At 34.6% G+C, this 23,344-nt stretch overlaps 1 protein-coding gene across 1 annotated transcript in view; it reads left to right on the top strand.

Moving 5' to 3' along the window:
• Window positions 1-23,089, top strand: part of LOC148941109 (transcription factor SOX-3-like) — a 31,588-nt gene extending 8,499 nt beyond the window's left edge. Inside the window, exons 2-3 of the mRNA XM_089104365.1 lie at window positions 14,319-14,544; window positions 22,623-23,089. Coding sequence (XP_088960491.1) covers window positions 14,333-14,544; window positions 22,623-23,001 — 591 coding nt within the window. The 5' untranslated portion in view covers window positions 14,319-14,332 and the 3' untranslated portion in view covers window positions 23,002-23,089. The remainder of the gene's footprint in view (window positions 1-14,318; window positions 14,545-22,622) is intronic.
• The last annotated feature ends 255 nt before the right edge of the window (window positions 23,090-23,344 follow it).

The following is a 23,344-nucleotide window of genomic DNA, read 5'->3' as shown; positions in this document are numbered from 1 at the left end:
TTGCTCCAGAGAAAACAAAAATCTTCCACTTCAGTTCTTTATTTCACAAAGACATAAAGAAATTTAAAGTTCAATTCTAATTTTTCGATGTCAGATAGGAAAAGTAATACCATACTTGTGAATATTTTCACGGAAGATAAAAATTTCTAGTTCAATTTAAAATTTTCTCAACGAAGTCAAGGAAAGTTCAAGTTCTCTTCTGAACTTTACCAAAAAAAGAACACGCTACAATTCTAATTGCTCCAGAGAAAACAAAAATCTTTCACTTCAGTTCTTTATTTCACAAAGACATAAAGAAATTTAAAGTTCAATTCTAATTTTTCGGTGGCAGATAGGAAAAGTAATACCATACTTGTGAATATTTTCCTGGAAGATAAAAAGTTCTAGTTCAATTTAAAATTTCCTCAACGAAGTCAAGGAAAGTTCAAGTTCTCTTCTGAACTTTACCAAAGAACACGCTTCAATTCTAATTTCTCCAGAGAAAACAAAAATCTTCCACTTTAGTTTTAAGTTCACAAAGACATGAAAAATTTAAAGTTCAATTCTAAATTTTTCGTTGAGAGATAGAAAAATTAATACCATACTTGTGAATATTTTCACAGAAGATAAATACAATACATTTGAATATTTTCCCGGAAGATAAAAAGTTCTAGTTCAATTTAAAATTTTCTCAACGAAGTCAAGGAAAGTTCAAGTTCTCTACTGAATTTTACCAAAGAACACGCTTCAATTCTAATTTCCCCAGAGAAAACAAAACCTTCCACTTCAGTTCTTTATTTCACAAAGACATAAAGAAATTTTAAGTTCATTTCTAATTTTTCGGTGGAAGATAGAAAAAGTAATACCATACTTGTGAATATTTTCACAGAAGATAAATACCATACATGTAAATATTTTCCCGAAAGATAAAAAGTTCTAGTTCAATTTTAAATTTTCACAACGAAGTGAAGAAAAGCTCAAGTTCTCTTCTGAATGTTCTTAAAGAAGTGAACAAAGTTTGCCCAATTCTGAATTTTACCAATGAAAATGAAAAAAGCTCCCACTTCAGTTCTTAATTTCTCAAAGACATAAAACATTCAAAGTTCTCTTCTAATTTTTCCAAGAAAATAAAAAGGTTCCATTTCAGTTCAGGTTTTTTCTCAAAGAGTAAAAAATTTAAAGTCCTATTCTAATTTTAAATTAAATTTTACCTGCTTTGTCTTATGGATTTACCCCTCAAATTTTTAAATTAGAAAATGAGGGACTTGTTCTATTATTAAAGACAATCGTTCAAACTCGTTCATCTAACCTCCAAAACAATAGGTTCGGTTAGGAATAAATAAATATTAATAAATAAATAGAAACATTTCTACATGTTTAAGTTAGGTTAGATTAACTTGTCATGAGCTCTCATGATAAGTTAACCTAACCTTTTCCGGCGAGTATGGTTAGGTCAGGTTAGGCAAGATTAAGTTAGGTTAGATTAGGTTAGGTTAAGTTAGGTTAGGTTAGCCCACGTACGCGTCACTTAGGTTAGCTTAGGTTAGGTGAGAGACAGGCAAAAGTTAGGTGTATGATTAGGTTAGGTTAGGTTAGATTAAGTTAGCTTAGATTAAGTTAGGTTAAGTTAGGTTAAGCTAGGTTAGCCTACGTACGCGCACGTACGTAGGCTAACCTAGCCTAACCTAACCTAACCTAACTTAATCTAAGCTAACTTAATCTAACCTAACCTAACCTAATCATACACCTAACTTTTTGCCTGTCTCTCACCTAACCTAAGCTAACCTCAGTGACGCGTACGTGGGCTAACCTAAGCTAACTTAACCTAATCTAATCTAACCTAATTTAATCTAGCCTAACCTAACCTAACCATACTCGCCGGAAAAGGTTAGGTTAACTTATCATGAGAGCTCATGACAAGTTAATCTAACCTAACTTAAACATGTAGAAATGTTTCTATTTATTTATTAATATTTATTTATTCCTAACCGAACCTATTGTTTTGGAGGTTAGATGAACGAGTTTGAACGATTGTCTTTAATAATAGAACAAGTCCCTCATTTTCTAGTTTAAAAATTTGAGGGGTAAATCCATAAGACAAAGCAGGTAAAATTTAATTTAAAATTAGAATAGGACTTTAAATTTTTTTACTCTTTGAGGAAAAACCTGAACTGAAATGGAACCTTTTTATTTTCTTGGAAAAATTAGAAGAGAACTTTGAATGTTTTATGTCTTTGAGAAATTAAGAACTGAAGTGGGAGCTTTTTCATTTTCATTGGTAAAATTCAGAATTGAGCAAACTTTTTTCACTTCTTTAAGAACATTCAGAAGAGAACTTGAGCTTTTCTTCACTTCGTTGTGAAAATTTAAAATTGAACTAGAACTTTTTATCTTTTGGGAAAATATTTACATGTATGGTATTTATCTTCTGTGAAAATATTCACAAGTATGGTATTACTTTTTCTATCTTCCACCGAAAAATTAGAATTGAACTTTAAATTTCTTTATGTCTTTGTGAAATAAAGAACTGAAGTGGAAGATTTTTGTTTTCTCTGGAGAAATTAGAATTGAAGCGTGTTCTTTGGTAAAGTTCAGTAGAGAACTTGAACTTTCCTTGACTTCGTTGAGAAAATTTTAAATTGAACTAGAACTTTTTATCTTCCGGGAAAATATTCAAATGTATTGTATTTATCTTCTGTGAAAATATTCACAAGTATGGTATTAATTTTTCTATCTCTCAACGAAAAATTTAGAATTGAACTTTAAATTTTTCATGTCTTGGTGAACTTAAAACTGACGTGGAAGATTTATGTTTTCTCTGGAGAAATTAGAATTGAAGCGTGTTCTTTGGTAAAGTTCAGAAGAGAACTTGAACTTTCCTTGACTTCGTTGAGAAAATTTTAAATTGAACTAGAACTTTTTATCTTCATTGAAAATATTCACAAGTATGGTATTACTTTTCCTATCTGCCACCGAAAAATTAGAATTGAACTTTAAATTTCTTTATGTCTTTGTGAAATAAAGAACTGAAGTGGAAGATTTTTGTTTTCTCTGGAGAAATTAGAATTGTAGCGTGTTCTTTGGTAAAATTCAGAAGAGAACTTGAACTTTCCTTGGCTTCGTTGAGAAAATTTTAAATTGAACTAGAACTTTTTATCTTCCATGAAAATATTCACAAGTATGGTATTACTTTTCCTATCTGACATCGAAAAATTAGAATTGAACTTTAAATTTCTTTATGTCTTTGTGAAATAAAGAACTGAAGTGGAAGATTTTTGTTTTCTCTGGAGAAATTAGAATTGTATCGTGTTCTTTGGTAAAATTCAGAAGAGAACTTGAACTTTCCTTGGCTTCGTTGAGAAAATTTTAAATTGATCTAGAACTTTTTATCTTCCGTGAAAATAATCAAAATCATAGTATAACTTTTCCTATCTGACATCGAAAAATTAGAATTGAACTTTAAATTTCTTTATGTCTTTGTGAAATAAAGAACTGACGTGGAAGATTTTTGTTTTCTCTGGAGAAATTAGAATTGTAGCGTGTTCTTTGGTAAAATTCAGAAGAGAACTTGAACTTTCCTTGGCTTCGTTGAGAAAATTTTAAATTGAACTAGAACTTTTTACCTTCCGTGAAAATATTTCACAAGTACGGTATTGCTTTTCCTATCTGACATCGAAAAATTAGAATTGAACTTTAAATTTTTCATGTCTTGGTGAACTTAAAACTGACGTGGAAGATTTTTGTTTTCTCTGGAGAAATTAGAATTAAAGTGTGTTCTTTGGTAAAATTCAGAAGAGAACTTGAACTTTCCTTGACTTCGTTAAGAAAATTTTAAATTGAACTAGAACTTTTTATCTTCCGTGAAAATATTTCACAAGTACGGTATTGCCTTTCCTCTCTACCACCGAAAAATTTAGAATTGAACTTAAAATTTTTCATGTCTTTGTGAAATAAAGAACTGAAGTGGAAGATTTTTGTTTTCTGTGGAGCAATTAGAATTGTAGCGTGTTCTTTGGTAAAATTCAGAAGACAACTTGAACTTTCCTTGGCTTCGTTGAGAAAATTTAAAATTGAACTAGAACTTTTCACCTTCCGTGAAAATATTTCACAAGTAAGGTATTACTTTTCCTATCTGACATCGAAAAATTGGAATTGAACTTTAAATTTCTTTATGTCTTTGTGAAATAAAGAACTGAAGTGGAAGATTTTTGTTTTCTGTGGAGCAATTAGAATTGTAGCGTGTTCTTTGGTAAAATTCAGAAGAGAACTTGAACTTTACTTGGCTTCGTTGAGAAAATTTAAAAATTAACTAGAACTTTTTATCTTCCGTGAAAGTATTTCACAAGTACGGTATTAATTTTTCTATCTCTCAACGAAAAATTAGAATTGAACTTTAAATTTCTTTATGTCTTTGTGAAATAAAGAACTGAAGTGGAAGATTTTTGTTTTCTCTGGAGCAATTAGAATTGTAGCTTGTTCTTTGGTAAAGTTCAGAAGAGAACTTGAACTTTTCTTCGCTTCGTTGAGAAAATTTAAAAATGAACTAGAACTTTTTACCTTCATAGAAAATAATCAAAATCATAGTATAACGTTTCTTATCTGCCATCGAAAAATTAGAATTGAACTTTAAATTTTTCATGTCTTTGTGAAATAAAGAACTGAATTGGAAGATTTTTATTTTCTCTGGCGAAATTAGAATTGTAGCGTGTTCTTTGGTAAAGTTCAGAAGAGAACTTGAACTTTTCTTCGCTTCGTTGAGAAAATTTTAAATTGAACTAGAACTTTTTATCTTCCGTGAAAATATTTCACAAGTACGGTATTGCCTTTCCTATCTACCACCGAAAAATTTAGAATTGAACTTTAAATTTTTCATGTCTTTGTGAAATAAAGAACTGAAGTGGAAGATTTTTGTTTTCTCTGGAGCAATTAGAATTGTAGCGTGTTCTTTGGTAAAATTCAGAAGAGAACTTGAATTTTTCTTCACTTCATTGAGAAAATTTTAAATTGAACTAGAACTTTTTATCTTCCATGAAAATAATCAAAATCATAGTATAACTTTTCCTATCTGACATCGAAAAATTAGAATTGAACTTTAAATTTCTTTATGTCTTTGTGAAATAAAGAACTGAAGTGGAAGATTTTTGTTTTCTCTGGAGCAATTAGAATTGTAGCGTGTTCTTTGGTAAAGTGCAGAAGAGAACTTGAACTTTTCTTCACTTCGTTGAGAAAATTTAAAAATGAACTAGAACTTTTTACCTTCATAGAAAATAATCAAAATCATAGTATAACGTTTCATATCTGCCATCGAAAAATTCGAATTGAACTTTAAATTTTTCATGTCTTTGTGAAATAAAGAACTGAATTGGAAGATTTTTATTTTCTCTGGCGAAATTAGAATTGTAGCGTGTTCTTTGGTAAAATTCAGAAGAGAACTTGAACTTTCCTTGACTTCGTTGAGAAAATTTTAAATTGAACTAGAACTTTTTATCTTCAATGAAAATATTCACAAGTACGGTATTGCTTTTCCTATCTACCACCGAAAAATTTAGAATTGAACTTTAAATTTCTTTATGTCTTTGTGAAATAAAGATCTGAAGTGGAAGATTTTTGTTTTCTCTGGAGCAATTAGAATTGTAGCTTGTTCTTTGGTAAAGTTCAGAAGAGAACTTGAACTTTTCTTCGCTTCGTTGAGAAAATTTTAAAATGAACTAGAACTTTTTAACTTCATAGAAAATAATCAAAATCATAGTATAACGTTTCCTATCTGCCAACGAAAAATTCGAATTGAACTTTAAATTTTTAATGTCTTTGTGAAATAAAGAACTGAATTGGAAGATTTTTGTTGTCTCTGGAGAAATTTGAATTGTAGCGTGTTCTTTGGTAAAATTCAGAAGAGAACTTGAATTTTTCTTCACTTCGTTGAGAAAATTTTAAATTGAACTAGAACTTTTTATCTTCCATGAAAATATTCACAAGTACGGTATTGCCTTTCCTATCTACCACCGAAAAATTTAGAATTGAACTTTAAATTTTTCATGTCTTTGTGAAATAAAGAACTGAATTGGAAGATTTTTGTTTTCTCTGGAGCAATTAGAATTGTAGCGTGTTCTTTGGTAAAATTCAGAAGAGAACTTGAATTTTTCTTCACTTCGTTGAGAAAATTTTAAATTGAACTAGAACTTTTTATCTTCCATGAAAATAACCAAAATCATAGTATAACTTTTCCTATCTGACATCGAAAAATTATAATTTAACTTTAAATTTCTTTATGTCTTTGTGAAATAAAGAACTGAAGTGGAAGATTTTTGTTTTCTCTGGAGCAATTAGAATTGTAGCGTGTTCTTTGGTAAAATTCAGAAGAGAACTTGAACTTTTCTTCACTTCGTTGAGAAAATTTTAAATTGAACTAGAACTTTTTATCTTCATAGAAAATAATCAAAATCATAGTATAACTTTTCCTATCTGCCATCGAAAAATTAGAATTGAACTTTAAATTTTTCATGTCTTTGTGAAATAAAGAACTGAAGTGGAAGATTTTTATTTTCTCTGGCGAAATTAGAATTGTAGCGTGTTCTTTGGTAAAATTCAGAAGAGAGCTTGAACTTTCCTTGACTTCGTTGAGAAAATTTTAAATTGAACTAGAACTTTTTATCTTCCATGAAAATATTCACAAGTACGGTATTGCTTTTCCTATCTGCCAGCGAAAAATTTAGAATTGAACTTTAAATTTCTTTATGTCTTTGTGAAATAAAGAACTTAAGTGGAAGATTTTTGTTTTCTCTGGAGCAATTAGAATTGTAGCGTGTTCTTTGGTAAAATTCAGAAGAGAACTTGAACTTTCCTTGGCTTCGTTGAGAAAATTGAGTCTGCTAGTAGCATCTCTATCTCTAAAAATTCTTTTTCTTTCATCTCTGACCTTTTTAATAGATATTCTGAACGTTAACGTTCTGACAACCCCAAAAAATAATGAACACTTAACAAAATAATGCATAAAATATTTTTAATGAAATAATGACATGTAGAATATAAATATAAAAATACGTTAAATACATTATTACACATTATTAGTACACTTGCGCTTCACTTTCCGTCAATTCATCTTTATATTCATTGATGATATTGTCTGCTAATGTCCTTTTTATTCTGCCTGCGATTTCACTGTCTATTGTCACATTATTTTTACATAGATGGCAGTTTTGACACATTGACATGATATGATTTATGATCTTGGTGCAGGAGTATGCTTGTCTTCTTCTTGTTCTCTTTAAAATGCTAATACCGGAAAGAGGATGATAGGATTTATCAACAGGTAATGTGTTACCAGAAGACGTAGCAAGGAGTTGTCCCCGATCATCGACAATTATTTTTAAGTTTGCATTCTCTTTGAGCACTAATTTCTCTGGTAATGTTACTCTTGCATATCCGCCGTTTGCACGATTGAAATTCTTGGGTACACCAAAGGAATTTAACTCCTCACTGTTATGACAACGTATGCATACATTGCCAATAAGATCTCCACTTGCACTCGGTTCATAGTTCAGGTATTTCTCCTTGTCAGCGTTCAACACGACAATGATTTTTTCATGTGCACACACTTTCGTCGAATAATTCATCTTCAGTTTTTACAGATATGAATTGTGTGTTGATCCTTCCACTGCGTAAGAAATACTGATTTAATGCATGCAATAAACTCGGTAGTGTCGATAACCTGCCATAGAGTACCAGTGGAAAAGCCGCGTCGTGTCCATGAACAAGCACAGAGTACGATTGGTAGAGCCGTAAGCATATTTCATCTCATTTTAAGATATGTAAAAAGTTAAAAAAATATCATGTTAAAAAATTCAAGAAAGTATTTGCGAATTGGGGAGGGGACTCTTTGAGGCTGGAAAATGGGTTTAGGAATGACATTATGAATAGAACTTGTTGAGAAAAGATATAATAAAGCCATAAAAAAGTATTAAAGAATGGAGAGGGGGCTCTTTGGGGGGCCCGGGAGGGCGTTTGGGGGATAACATTTCGAAATTTTACTTTTTAGTTTACTTTTTGCGGGGCACCCCTGCGGCGCATCCCTGCGGCGCAGCCCTGCGGCGCATCCCCTGCGGCGCTTCCTCTGACCCGCGGCACATCTCCCTGCGGCGCATCCCCATGCGGCGCTTTCCTGGCCCGCGGCACGTCTCGGGCCCGGGGGACCTTGGCGGCCCGGGGGCGGGCCTTTGGGGCTCGGGGGGGCCTTGGAGGGCCGAAGGGTCCTGTGTGAGCCCGTGGGCCCTGTGGGGACGGGGGAGGGCCTGTGGGGGTCTGGGGGGCCTTTGAGGGCCAAATGGTCCTTTGTGCGCCCGTTGGACCTTTGGGGACACGGGAGGGTCTTTGGGGGCTCGGGTAGGGCTTTTGGGGACCGGGGAGGGCCTTTGGGGGTCTGGGGAGGGCGTTTGGGGGGTCGGGGGGCCCTTTGGGAGCTTGGGGACCTTTGAGTACCGGGGGCTTCCTTCGGGGTTGGGGTAGGGGGATTGGAACCCTTTGGGGTTGGGGTAGAGGACCTCACAACACTGTTCAAATGAAACTTGTGTATTATAACGACCACCCTCAAATTCTGTTCTAAAACCTTTCCTAAAATCTTCTTTCAAATGTCTCTAACTGTTTCGCCGAAATAGTTCCATAAAATAGCTAAAACGGTTTCGCCAAAATTATCCCTAAACGGAATTTCGGCATGTACCTTTTGTTTGGCATCCCTGCGCTGGCTTATTTCAATTATTTGGAAACCTTTTCGCGCGCTAAGATCAAAACATTTGCTCGGAAACGATTCTCTTGTTAGAAGTCCAAATTAATTTCCCTTTCTTGAATCAATTCTCTTTAGAACAATAAATTAATTCCCCTTTCGTGTCAATCAATCAATCATGACGTCATCTGTCAGACTTTAAACTTTGTCTCGGAGACAATTCTCTTTGGAAATGTATCAAAGACATTAATTAGCTTGACGTCATCTGTCAGACATTCCCTGGAAATAATTTGATTAATGACTGTCAGCACAGGTGTTCCAAATTCCTGGACGGCATAACATTCGCTGAGAGCGTGCCAAAAACACACCTGGAGAAAGAGGTCATTGACCCCATTCTCCCTAATGACTCTATGCCCATATAAGGAGCCCTGATCGGAGATATTATGGCATCTCTACTTGAGCCTGAGAAAATTCGCCTAATTTTAGAAAAAGGGGTAAAACAACCCTAAGAAATCAAGTGATCTTAATGAAAACCACACGATGAGATTCAGAATATCAGTAAACCCTACTGTAGAGTTTCAAGCTCCTATATAAAAAATGTGGAATTTTTAAGTTTTTGCACGATGCAAGATCACGGATGCGTCTTTATTTATTTGTTTTTTCTTGTTAATTTTTTTTTTTTGCTTCCCAGGGGTGATCGTATCGAACCCCAGTGATCGTAAAAGATCGGAAGAGGGCTTGTTTGATCTGAAATTATAAGTTCTAGTGCTCTTTTTAAGTGATCAAAAATATTTGAGGGTAGCTAGCCCTTCTTCCGCCCCCTCTTTTTACCCAAAACTGTCCGATCAAAATTTTAAGATAACCATTTTCTTCAGCATAGACTAAAGTCTTTGAGGATGACAAAACTTTGTCTTTGAGGATGACTTAACCACCCACAGTCCCCAGGATAAGGGCTGCAAGTTATGAACTTTGCCCATTGTTTACATATACTATCGGTTATTGGACAGTATAAGGATATTTCGGGGGGGGGGGGGGGTATTTTCTGGCGGGGATGCTTACATGGGAGTATCTTTCCATTGAGGAGTTTTTGTTGGTGTTGGAAATTTTCCATAAGGAGGGGGAGCTGTAATTTCCAGCATTAATTAAAAACTATCAGAAATTAAATAAAAAAACAAGTTTTTTCAACTGAAAGTAAGGAGCAACATTGAAACAACAGAAACGAACAGAAATTTTTACAAATATGAGGGGCTGTCCCCTCCTGAGTACCTCGCTCTTTACGCTAAAATGGTTTTGAATCGGTAAAAAGCTTATTATTGTAATTAAACGGTCCTTGAGTATCAGGAGTCATTCTTAAATAATTATAGGCAGAAAAATAACGCTAAATAATTCCTGAGACCACACTGGCTAATCATGATAAAACAAAAAATCGCGAAAAAGGAAGAAAACGAGGACAATTAACAGCCAGTGAAAAAATTGAAAAATTATGCAAATATTTCGGTCAAGACCTCCGCTTGACCGTCCTCAGTGCAGAATAAACTGATAAAAATATAAAAACCAAGCCTTAAAATAAGAACACCAAACTAAAATTGGACGACCCTTTCTTAGTAACGGTGAAAGGGTAACTGAATAAAAAGCACAAGTCTAAATGGCAATTCAAAATTTTATTTTGCGTAAAATACTCTTAAAGGCTGATCGCTTTCCAGTTTGACTATTATCGGAGACTATTCGATTGCACAATATAACTTTATGGACGTATGTAAAAACGATCAGAATTAATAATTTTGTCATAAATGGGACTAAGAAAAATTTCTCCAGTGTCCCTATTGAGAGCTACCTTTTGGTGAATGTGCTTTTTTATTTCAACTGCCTCCTTGAAAACCTGCGTGAGACCCTTAACGGGGCAACAACGGAGGCCTCGTCAAACAAAATGAAATGTTATGGACTCTCATACATATGTTGTGCCAATGCGGAATAAAAAACCTTCGGCCTTTGGCATAACCCCATGGTTTTTTCAATTGAGGACCTACGTTCAGACAGCCTCTCGCCCAATTGCAGCTGAGCTCTACCAACATAAAAAAAGCCACAAGAACAAGGAATTCTATAAACACCACTACCCGGAATGGTGCTGGTTTTATCTTTGCTGTTGTTAAAAAAGTTCTGTGTAATATTTGAATTCTTAAAGGTGACATTAAGTTTATGTTTTTTAAGGATTCTTTTCAATTTGTCACTCAATTTTGGAATGTAGGGTAGAAGAGTGAAAAGTTTCTTATCATCCACCAATGGGAGGGTATCTGTTGGGGCTTGTGGACCTGATGCACTCCTTTTTTCTCCTTTTGTCTATAATAGTCTCAAGTAATTTTATAGGGTAGCCATTGCAAAATAAAATGTCCTTAATATATTTCAATTTTGAGTCTATGTGAGGCTCTGAGCATATTCTTATTACTTGGTCAACCAAAGAAATAACAACTCCTCTTTTTATACAGGGAGAGTGGTTGGAGGGAAAATCCAAATACCTATCGTTATGCGTAGGCTTTCTATAAATAGAAAATTCAAGGCCAGGAGACTTATTGAAAATTAAAACATCTAGGAAAGGAAGTTTGTGGTTATGTTCTAGTTCTAAACTGAACTGAAGGTTAGAGTCCAAAGTGTTTAGGTGAGTTAAGAAGCAGTTAAGTGACTCTCCTCCATGCTCCCATACAGAAATAACATCATCCACAAACCGACCCCAGAACCGGTGTTTCATCGGAAAATTTTCCAGAGCAGAGATTTCAATGAATTCCATATAAAAAGTTGTAATCCATATAAAGACTTGTACCCATGGGTAAACCCCTAATTTGGGTGAAAAATTGATTATTATATCGGAAATATGAGGAGGAACTATTGCAAAGACGGACGAGACGCATAATAGTTTCTATATCCAGTGTTTTGTAGTCAATTTGATCAATATTATCTTCTAATTTCATTTGAAGAGCTAATTCACATTTTTTAATGTCGCAAGACGTATACATAGAAATGTCATCGAAACTGGCCAAAATTGTATTTTTTTTTATTTCAATGTCTTTTAATTTTTCAACAAGGTGAAATGAATTTCTTATGTATGAAGTTTGCGTTTGCATAAGGGGACAAAAAAGTGTTGACAACCATTTCCCCAATCTGGCAGTTGGAGAGCTATAAGAAGCCACAATTGGGCCTAGAGGGACTCCATCTTTGTGGATTTTTGGGAGCCCGTAAAATTTAGGAGCTGAACAACCTTTAGGGTAAAATAATTTATACATTTGTGGAGTAATAAGTCTTTCAGTTTGTAAAATTCCTAGCTCCTTTCGTACTAAAGGGGTGAACTTATGGGTGGGGTCTGAATCTATGGGCTTGTAAGTTTGGGTGTGGGATAAAATATCTGTAACTTTTGTATTATATGAATTTTATCAAGGATAATAATTTTATTTCCTTTATCAGCCCTGGTGATAATTATGTGTCGGTCTTTTTTTAAATTTTTGAGAATTTGTGTTTCCTGATTTTTTGACCTTGAGGAATATGGAATGAAATCAAGAATATTCTTAACCACCTCTCCTCGAAGTAAATCTGGATTTTCCACAGCACCACGTGAACCAAATATACCCGCCTCCACATTGGAGACTATCTATGCGAAATTCACTTGTGTTTGAGGTAGGCAAAATTTAGGTCCCTTAGACAAAAAATGGGTTTCTTCCGGAGTAAGAACTTCAGAAGATAGGTTCTCAATGGCCGGACCAGGACAAAATCTCGGAAGAAAACATCTGGAATTCTGAAATTTTTCGCATTCTAATTTTTAAACTTTTCTGATAAACGAGCCTTAGCCATACAAAAGGCATGACAGAAAGTATTCTGAGCTATTCTAGAAATCTGCTGAAAATCCGTCAGTGAAAGGTTTTGCTGTAGAAAATGTCGAGTTTTTGAAATTGTATTACTAAGAAAAAAACGTCGTTTTTTTTGGTCTTTTAAAATGTGAATCAAAGACTGAAAACCAGCCCTATCCCTAAATTGCCTTTCAGAATGTGTACCTAGGTTTAGGCGGAAACGAAGAGAATTCGGAAGAATTCTCTTTACTCTACAATGCTGTAAAATTTCTTGTTGATTAATAAGGTTGGCGTGTTTTTTAGACAAATCAAAATAATTAAGAACAGACTTGGTCAAAAGCTCCCTGTACGCTAGTCGTAAATGATTTCTGAGAACACGCTGGCTAATCATGATAAAGCAAAAAATGGTGAAGAAAGGAAGAAAACGAGGACAATTAACAGCCAGTGAAAAAATTGAAAGATTATGCAAATATTTCGGTCAAGACCTCCGCTTGACCTTCCTCAATGCAGAATAAACTGATAAAAATATAAAAACCAAACCTTAAAATAAAAATACCAAACTAAAATTGGACGACCCTTTCCTAGTAACGGTGAAAGGGTAACTGAATAAAAAACACAAGTCTAAATGACAATTCAGATTTTTATTTTGCGTAAAGTACTCTTAAAGGCTGATCGCTTTCCAGTTTTACTATTATCGGTGACTATTCGATTGCACAATATAACTTTATGGATGTATGTAAAAAATATCAGAATTAATAATTTTGTCATAAATGGGACTAAGAAAAATTTCTCCAGTGTCCCTATTGAGAGCTACCTTTTGGTGAATGTGCTAATGAATATGCATCGTCATTTTAATATACATATACTTATATTTAGCAGTCAAAATGCTAATATTATTTGATTTATTGAAGTTATAAAAGTAAAACATTTATATTTTTTCAGTAAAGTGTAAATTCTGTTCTGTCCTTGAGAAGGCATAGGGGTTTTGAGCCCTACTCATGTTAATTTCTACTCGTCTTGAGTTTGACACGGTTATTTTTTGTAATTTGTGTTCGCTTTGGGTTTCATTTATTTATCGATGCTGATTTGTGGTAGTTTCACGCTTGGTAGATTATTTGATTTGATTTTTGCTCATTTTTGGTTTAGTGGAGTTCTTTACTTTTCTTTGAAAAACTTATGTTGTGGAAAAAGTTCTTTTAATTAATTGGAAGAAAAAGTCAAACTGTAGCGTAAAGAGCAAGGTACTGAGGAGGGGGCCACCCCCAATGTAGGTAATATTTTCTGTTCGTTATAAATTTTAATGTTGCTCCTAACATTAAGTTGAAAAAAAGAATTATCTTTTTTATTTAATCACTATTTGTGTCCAACAGGAATTTCAGGGCCATTCTCCTTTGAAAAAAAATTATCTTTTTTATTTAATCACTATTTGTGTCCAACAGGAATTTCAGGGCCATTCTCCTTTGAAAAAAAAAAATTATCTTTTTTATTTAATCACTATTTGTGTCCAACAGGAATTTCAGGGCCATTCTCCTTTGAAAAAAAAATTTATCTTTTTTATTTAATCACTATTTGTGTCCAACGAATTTCATTAAAAGGCCATTCTCCTTTTATGTAATATTGGTGACCGTAAAATCAAGGAAAAACATATATTATTCATAAATCTTGGCTATTGATTGACAAACAATGACCTGGCCCAGGCATAAGACCTTTTTCTAGTCATCCATCTAATAGGTTTTTAAATTCCCTACTTTCTTATGTAATTAGACAAATTTGCTCTACTTGCATTTCAGGTGAACTTTAATCTATGGCTTTACAGCAAAGAAGATCACCAGAGCCTGATCATGTGAAACGACCAATGAATGCCTTTATGGTTTGGTCTCGAGGACAAAGGCGAAAGTTATCACATGATTTTCCAAAAATGCACAATTCAGAGATTTCTAAGCGATTAGGAATTGAGTGGAAAACTCTTACAGACAATGAAAAACGACCTTTCATTGACGAAGCAAAGCGTTTAAGGTAATAAAAGTGGTAATTGCTAGTTTAAAAACTTTTTTTAAGGAGGGGATCGTGGCACTTCCAAGTATTCAAGAAATGGCACAAAAGTTTAAGACACTATACGTCAATGTTGAGCCACAAATGGCGACCATTTAGATTCGGTAAAGGTGCTTAATGAAGTTAATTGAAGTCCTATACTATTCCAAGGAAGAAACTTGGATTGAGAATGTTTAGTGTTTTAGTTTCTACTACAAGCTCTCTCTCTACCTCTCTTGCTATTTCTCTCTCTCTCTATCTCTCATTCTCTCACTTTCTCTCTCTCTCTTTTCGACAACTTTGAGGCAGAGTGTCTTTTGATTTAGTTCACTATCGCCTCAACACATCCTGAAAGTTTCGACTGAACATGCTTCGTCGTTCTTTAGATATTGCAAATATACAATGTGGACCATTTGAGTGTCTTTTGATTTAGTTCAATATCCAAAGTTTTTTTTTTTTAGCTGTTTCTGAGATAAGGCAAATACACCCTTTTGACAACCATGATGCGTATAGCATTTGTTTTAGACCAACATACCCCTCAACATTTCACGGGCGCCCGCAGGGGGGGGGGGGACAGGGGGCCATGGTCCCCCTGGAATTTAGACCAGAGTAGGAAGAAAATAGAATGTAACAACTAATCAAAGAAAAAGAATTTCTTATTTTTGTTTTGTCTTTAAGAACTGCTATGAAACTTGTTTAGAATCAATTCTTGTATCTTAGATTAACTCAATATAGGTCATTATTTATCTATCTAAAGGAGACCAAAACCGGAACCCGATTTAGGGTGTAGAGTAAATACTTTCAAGGGCATTCTTATGCCCAAGCAATAGTAAGACAAGCTTGATAAAGCTTACCGCACTTTGGAATTAATAAACAAAGAAAGTTTTATATATATACAGCATCGTGCCCTACCATGAGTCAGTTTGGTCCTGGTTTTTGCTTATATTTTGTCAAGCTAAAAACGTAAGTCTAATTTTGTTTATTCTTTTCCTTAATTTTTAAAATATAATCCTAGTTAAGGGGAAGATTATAATTATGCTTAAGTCTATAATGTCATCCTGTGTCTATTCCATTGGTTGTATCCTATAAGGTCCTATCCTATTAGGAATTTTGCTTGTTTTTCTTTCATAATAATGAAAATTAACTTTTAGCTTAAACCTGAACGGGAATTTAGTCAAGATACCAGAATTTATGAATTAAAAATGTTGATCCTTTAATAAATCAACAAATAAATAATAATTAAATAACAAATAATTCTAAATAAATTACAAATAAATGACTTAATTGGAATAGTAAAATTAATAGTAATTAGTAAAAATATTAGTAAAATAGTAAACATTCTGTTTTATAGTAAAACTCTTGATTTTTCTATACCGGTATAGAATAACATTTTTGTACCACCCACTGTTTGCAATATGATCAGTCTAAGGGTATTATGATCAGTTTGGTGGCCGGCGTCTACTCCTCCTCCCGTGGCGATTACCCCCTTGGAAAATACCCCCTCCCGCGGAAAATACCCCTCGTGGAAAAAACACTTTCCAATTTTGATAATTTTATTTCAGTTTTATTTTGTCTCCGCTATTCTGGTATCTGCCCCCCCTTTAAACTTTTCTGCGGGCGCCCTTGCAACATTTGCTAAAAGTTTCAACTAAATAGCCCTTGTCAAGAAGTATTGTGGACACACCCTTTTGAGAACCCTGACACGCATAGTGCCTTTTGATTTAGTTTAACATCCCTCCAACATACCCGGAAAGGCTTAATGTATTATGCATAGCCGTATTTCATACGCCCTTTCGAGAATCTTGTTGGCCATAGTGTCTTTTGATTAAACTTTATATCCAAGTCAATATGTCATGAAAATTTCAACTCGATACCATTAGTCATAGATATTCTATGAAACGCCAGATACAGCCTCTTGATAGTGGAGATGCAAATAGTGTCTTTAGATTTAGTTTAACATCCTGCTCAATATGTCCGAAAAGCTTTAAGTTATTGCCGTCAGCTTTTCCGAGAGATATTGCAGATACACCTTTTTGACAAACTGCATGTACACCGTGTCTTATGATTTAGTTCAACACCTCCTTCAAAATTACCTGAAAGTTTCATCTAATTACCCGTAGCTTTTTTGGAGACCCAGGATCAAATTTGCTCTTAGTTCCCAGTGATAAAACCTATACATAAGCAACGGCAACTTGCATAATTTAGAGCCCTTGACACAGCGGCGGGGGGGGGGGGGTCAAGTCATCTATGGAGGAACAGTTATTGGACCTTTCGGCAATTTTGAACAAAATGGCCATCTCAGATTTGGGATTGGACGTTTTGGAGGCTGAGAGAGACAGAAAACAAGAAGGGCGTGGGTGGAGGCTGGTTGCCCACTAATCACTTTTAATTTTAATAAGGGTCGCTACGACTTTCAATTTCCGAGTGAACTTCCCACTCCAGCCACTTCCCACGTTTCCACGACAACTCTCTCCATACAGAGTGGCCTGGCAAAAAAAAAAATCAAAACCTTAAATTTGTATTTCTCTTTTCTCAACATATTGCAACCTTTTAAAACCGTGCAGTTACTCTTTTTGAACATATATGCCCATTATAATTCTTTTTTAAAATAAGACATAATTTGCAAGAGGTAAAAAAAAATACTGTATTGGCTAATAGCCCGTCAGACAAGAGCCATAAGCAATAAAAATAGTCACATACCATTACGTGAGAACCAATACAAAAGGAATTTGATCCCTTCCCTAAAAGGTTAAGTTCCTTAACCCTCCCCCCTCCCTCAAAAACAGAAAGAAAAAAAAATCTGGATATTCCGTACTAGATACCTAAGTCATGACACATAACAGGGTATATTGACAAATTAAAAATACAAAATGTTTCTTTGAAAGACAAACAAAATTATTTTGAGTCCCCAAAACCAACTGATTGATCTAATCAGAACTACCCGGGGAAATCACCCATTCTGTAAAGTATAATGCCTCATGTCATATTTTCCATATTAACCTTTAATTGGGTATGTCTCACAGACGCTTTATTCTAAATAAAGTAAGAAATGGGTAATATATTCAGGAAGCATAGAATTCTTATTAGAATAACTCGAAATTTTTTTTTTTTACCCCAAGGGGGAAATTCGTCATCTCGCGGAAACATCTACTCTAAAAAGGGTGATTATTAATCTATAGATGAAGCCAAAATGGAGTTTTGTTTGACCCTTACCAGGGTTCAAAAGAAATTAGCAATTAAAGAGGAGAAGACAAAATCTCAGTTTGAATGCAGCTAAAGTAGGGACATTCCAGAAGAACATTCAGTAGATGGTTTTTTTAAAACAGGATGATTCTTAGAATTGAAATGTCACCATTTGTCGCAATACCCTCATAAATCTGTTTGAAGGAACCATTGATTTTTCGAACATATTATTTTAAAGACTATAACTAAAAGTGTTTTCCACGTCAAAATCAGGGGCGGACCCAGGATTTTCTTCGGGGGGGGGGCAAAAAAGGTTGATCTGAATTTTTTTTTTTTTAGGGGGGCGCAAAACAGGTTGATCCGATAAACTTGCTTTATGAGCAAGTCTAATTAACGCAAACCTGAGTTTAATTAAGTAAATTACACTAGTTTGGACTACACTAGGGGGGCGCCACTGGTCAAAATATTATAAAAATATAGTAGAAATTTGAGCTGTATTTACTAAAAAAAAAGGACAATCAAATTCTCCAGAAATCCCAGAGATAAAACCATTTTGGAATGGCAAAAATTTTCTTTGATCTCGAAATCAGTATCAACAAAATTCATTGTCACCTGTAATTTTCTGACACATGTACAAAGCTAAACATTTATGACTCGTATTATTTGCTTAGCTGCAAATGATGAAAAAGTTTCATTTTTCTTTAATTTTCATTCCAATTGTATTAGATTTCACCCCTTGTTTAATAGAATTGAAATTTGATCAAAGAAAAGAACATAAATCTAATAATAATCTTCCCTTTCTTACCTTTTATATTGTGTAATATTGGGAAAAGACAAAGTATAGTAGATTCTTTTTTATTAGAAATAGAAAACAATGTTTAGTTTTTGCTACGACCAAAACTGCCATCTACGTCATTCCTACTGTTGACAAAGGGCACAATTTGCCATCTTTTTCCTGCATCAAGAGATCCAATCTCAGAAATCTTTACAAAAGGCCGGGGGGAAATGTGTGCCGTGTTGGCTTCAAGGGGAACTTCGGACTTGAGTCACTTGTGGGGGTATAAGTGGTACTCCGTGATGTACGACAGCTAGCAGAGGATGGGTGATCCCTTCGCCTAAATACTTTAAAAGGGGCGTTTACCAAACGAATGCCAACTCCTATTATATTTTTTATGCACACCTGATTGCTATGATTTTAATGCACGGTTGCCAAGCCTAGTGATTTATCACTATTTGTAGTGATCTTTTATATTACCTAAAAAGCACATAAATCACTAGATTGTTCAAGAAAATTGTTAACCAACCAATCTATCACTAAAATCTAGTGATTTTATTTTTTACCGGGTGGGAACCCTGGTTTAATGAAATGTTTAAACTTATGAAAATAGTCACCAGAAATAGCTAAAAGAAGGCTGAAGCGGTTTATTTTTTACTTCCAAGGATAGTGTGTTTCAAAAATTATCATTAATACATTCGTTTATTATGTTTATGGGCACATAAATTGCTTTCAGTATGTTCTATCAACAAACGGAATCACAGCAACGTCTTCAACTGAGTAAAAAGTATTTTTGGATTTTTTCTTCCACTTCTTCATCGTTCTAAATTCAAAACATAATCTTAAATCAATTTACTTTTAAACTCTTTGGTGCCGTCTTATTTTAATTTCAATAAACCTTTGATTTTCTAAATTTTTTATGTATATAAATATAAATGAATAAATAATTTTATTGCCCATTAAAATAGACATAGAATGTCACACGATAAAGTATATGAAAAGATAGCATAAAAGAAAAGGAAAGGTCTATACGAATGACACACAAACAAGTTAAAAGAGAACTATTAATAGAGAAAATAAATAAACAATACATCCAATGGCACTGACGATGCCACTTGATGATGATGAAGCTGAAGCAATGAGGAAGCAAACTGGCGCTTTCGTTTCATAATAATCATTAAAGGGTCACGCAAATTATACTTGGCTGAAATTCTAGTATTACGTGTCTAAGGTGGTAAACCCAAAATATATTTCGCATACTTAAGGAAGAGGGATATAATACGCTTCTTATCACTATCTGTAAAAATAATCCAAGAAGGCGAATATGGTTATAACGTGCTCTACAAAATATTAAGGCACCATAAACCTTTTCAGCGAAATTCGTGATCAGGCCATCGCGGGTTGACTTCATATTATGGCCATTAGGGAACCCAAGGTAAGTCATTGATTTGGAAGAAGTAATCAACTGATCACCGAACTTCGCCTCAAAGGAAACATCATCATTACCCTTGGGTCAAAAACAAGCAGAACACTTTTACTAGCATTAATTGATAGAACAATTTTAGCATAATCAGTACTTAAGATGTTAAAATTTTCCTCAATTGGAGCACGGAGCGGTTTAAGTTTAACACATCATCAGCATAATTCAATACTGAAACATCAAGTTCCCAATAAATACAACTAGTGAACGTACGTGACTGTGCCTCAAGGACCCTATTATCATAAAGTGGAGGAGAGGGAATAGCACCTTGTCTAATCCCTTTTTGCACAGGAATCAAACTCTAAGAAAAAACAAAACCACCATCAACATGTACCTTAATCTTAACATGGAGCTTTTTATACATAGTTCTAAAACACGTAACAATCGAATGATCAAGACCTTGAGCCCGATCTTGAAGTAGCTCGTCGCGCATCATCACTACCAAAACCTAGGGGCTCCCTAAGCTCTCTCTATTCAGTTAAAAGATTTGCAATAAGGCTAGGGATATGATCCCTACTTATACCCTTTTTAAATCCGAACTACGAATCCAGGAAATGACAACATAAATTTACTTCTTCAATCACAAGTAACTCCATTAATTTACATGAGGAAGAAAATACGGTAATTGGACGATTCAGAGGGATTCAGAGGGATCATTCAGAGGGATCTTTAACTTTTTTAATACAGGCATAAATTCTAAAAAAAAGTCTAGATGTATTAATAGAATACTACTCCTTGGCTTTAAATGCATACCAGATAAATCCATCGACACCACGAGAATGCTTTTTCTTAAGCTGTAAAATCGCAGAACATATTTTAGGCATTGACACTGCAAAACCGATACCATGTGTAGTAGAGAGATTTACATCCAACTCTTCTTGATATAAAAGTTCAAGATTTCTATCGGGCTGTGAAAATGCAGCTGCAGAATGTGATACCCACTCAGGTTCACTGGGAAGATCACAAGTAATCATATTATTTCTAGTTGCACCTTTTGATTTTGCAAGTTTCCACGCAGCACTAAAGTCATTACTAACGGACTGGCTAAACTTCTTTACTATATCAGGCTTATGTTTTTGAAGCATCTTACTGAACTTACGCTTAGTGAATAGTCGTGCCTCGTTGACTGCCAAATTTTTAGGCCGGCCAGGCTCAGTGCAAAGATTATGCCGGAATTTAGACCGATTACAAGCTTCGGATAGTGCACTATGTCCAGACTATTTAGGAAATTCAGTGCCAACTTGGGCCTTGCTAGTAGAAACTGCCACAAATTCAGCACAACGCAGTGCATGAATGATTTCTGCACAATAAATATTTAATAGAATTTGTTTTTCTCCCTCCGGTAGGGCTGATTTCTGAATGAGAAGTTGATAGGGAAATTGGATCCTCTTAAGACTATCATCTAAGATAAATCGGTAAATTGACTCATTAATATCCTTCAAAGCGGTCTGCAAACAAAGTCAGTCTGCACAAAGTATATTGTAAGTCATGTCCTGGGGCCGTTTATGGTTCTTATGAAAGAGATGCTCGTATAAGCTTCAGAGAGGGCTCATTTGATTGTAAATTAAAAGTTCTAGTTTACTTTCTCAGAGTCAAAAGAGATTGAAGGACAACCCCTCCATGCCTTTTTCTTCCCGAAACCGATCCGATAAAAAATTTAGGTGACTATTTTGTTAAAAATAGTCCAAACATCAGATATTAAAACTCCGTTGGGGGTCAACACAAGACCCCAGGGCCCGGGGACAGGCGTTGCAAGTTATTCCCTGGGGAATGTATGGTTCTTATTGAAGAGATGCTCGTATAAACTCCAGAGAGGGCTCATTTGATTGAAAATGGAAAGTTTTAGTTCACTTTTAAAGATTCAAAAGTGATCGAAGGGCTATTTGCCCCCCCCCCCTACCACGCCCTTTTTCCCTAAACCTATCTGATAAAACTTTCAGATAGCCATTTTGTTAAGAATAGTTCAAGCATTAGATAATAAAAACTCCAAGGTTGACACAAACTTGCTAAAGCGCCAATGACACAGTAGGTTTTAGACTTTTACAGTGAGAGAAGGAGGAGATACTCAAACTCTTGTTTGTAGTGATTTTTGGTGGTGTCAAGCTTGATTTGCATATTAAATTTAAGTTTCACTCGTTTTAAGATTTAGTTATTCATGTACATTAATAGGTCCTATGCGATTAATAGGTTCTAAATCGAACATGGTCCGAGCAGATTATTGCAACCCCAGGGGGCCATCCTCAAACTTCTTTAAGAGGACTTCTATTGAAACATTATCCACATATTTAGAATTGGTCCAGAAGCCGTAGGTCAACAATTCGAATGGGGTTGAAATCAAACACTATTTTGTCAAGCATCACAATAATTGTCAAAATGTTGCTGGCGTAAATGTTGTTCGACAATAAAACTGTTGTTTTAATTAAGTTTGTAATATTGAAACCAAGGAAAACACATTGCAGGGGACCTTCAGGCTCCTGGCTTCTACTCCCCAACACGTCAAGATTTTCTATAAGCATTTATATTTTTATGTTTCTTTGTTTCGAAACAGATCATGTTTATTTATCGTAATAATTTAGGAACAAGTTTTAATTATATTCCTTTGATTTTTTTTCATCTTATTTTCAGGGCTGTGCACATGAAAGAACATCCCGACTACAAGTACAGGCCACGTAGAAAGCCAAGAACCTTAACAAAAGAAGATCAAGGACATCAAGTCATGTCACACTATCCTCCTGTAGTTCCAGGGATAATTTCACCCTCATATTTCTTTGAAATTTTTCGAAACCAGCCCCCCATTTGGTTTGCAGGCTTACCACTACCCTTTCAGCTACAAAATTTCAAAGGTATAGAAGAGGTTCAAACTAGACGAGAATACTACCCGCTGCCAACGCTAACTTACCAACAACTTGTAAATATCCCAAAAGTGAATTATTACGAAGTGGGGATTGAAAATGCAAACTGTAGGACTCAAGAAAGTCAAAACGAGAAATACAAAAGTAATTGAAACTGAAGAATCAGAATCAACTGAATGTGATATAAATATATAATATGTTGCCGCAACTGTGTTTCAACGAATTAAATTATATAACTATGGAAAACTTTATGGTAGCAACAGAAATATAGTTATTCCCAAAAACTTAACAGCCTATGTCCCTTTCTCCTGTTTTGCCCTCCGGAACTGGTTGCCCTCCGATCGCCTTTTAACATCACCCTCAACATTATCTGAAAGCTTAAACTTAAGACCGTCAGTTGTTCTTGAAATATTGCAAATACACCGATGCAAAATGACATCTTTTGAATTTATTTAACATGCTCCTCAATACTCCCTGAAATTGCACATTAATACC

Source organism: Artemia sp. Qi Xiang Cuo, chromosome 18, assembly GCF_049724085.1.
Source record: "Artemia sp. Qi Xiang Cuo chromosome 18, ASM4972408v1, whole genome shotgun sequence".
In the NCBI taxonomy this organism is placed as follows: domain Eukaryota; kingdom Metazoa; phylum Arthropoda; class Branchiopoda; order Anostraca; family Artemiidae; genus Artemia; species Artemia sp. Qi Xiang Cuo.
The sequence above is the reverse complement of the archived record's forward strand: the minus strand, read 5'-3'. Positions and strand labels throughout refer to the sequence as shown.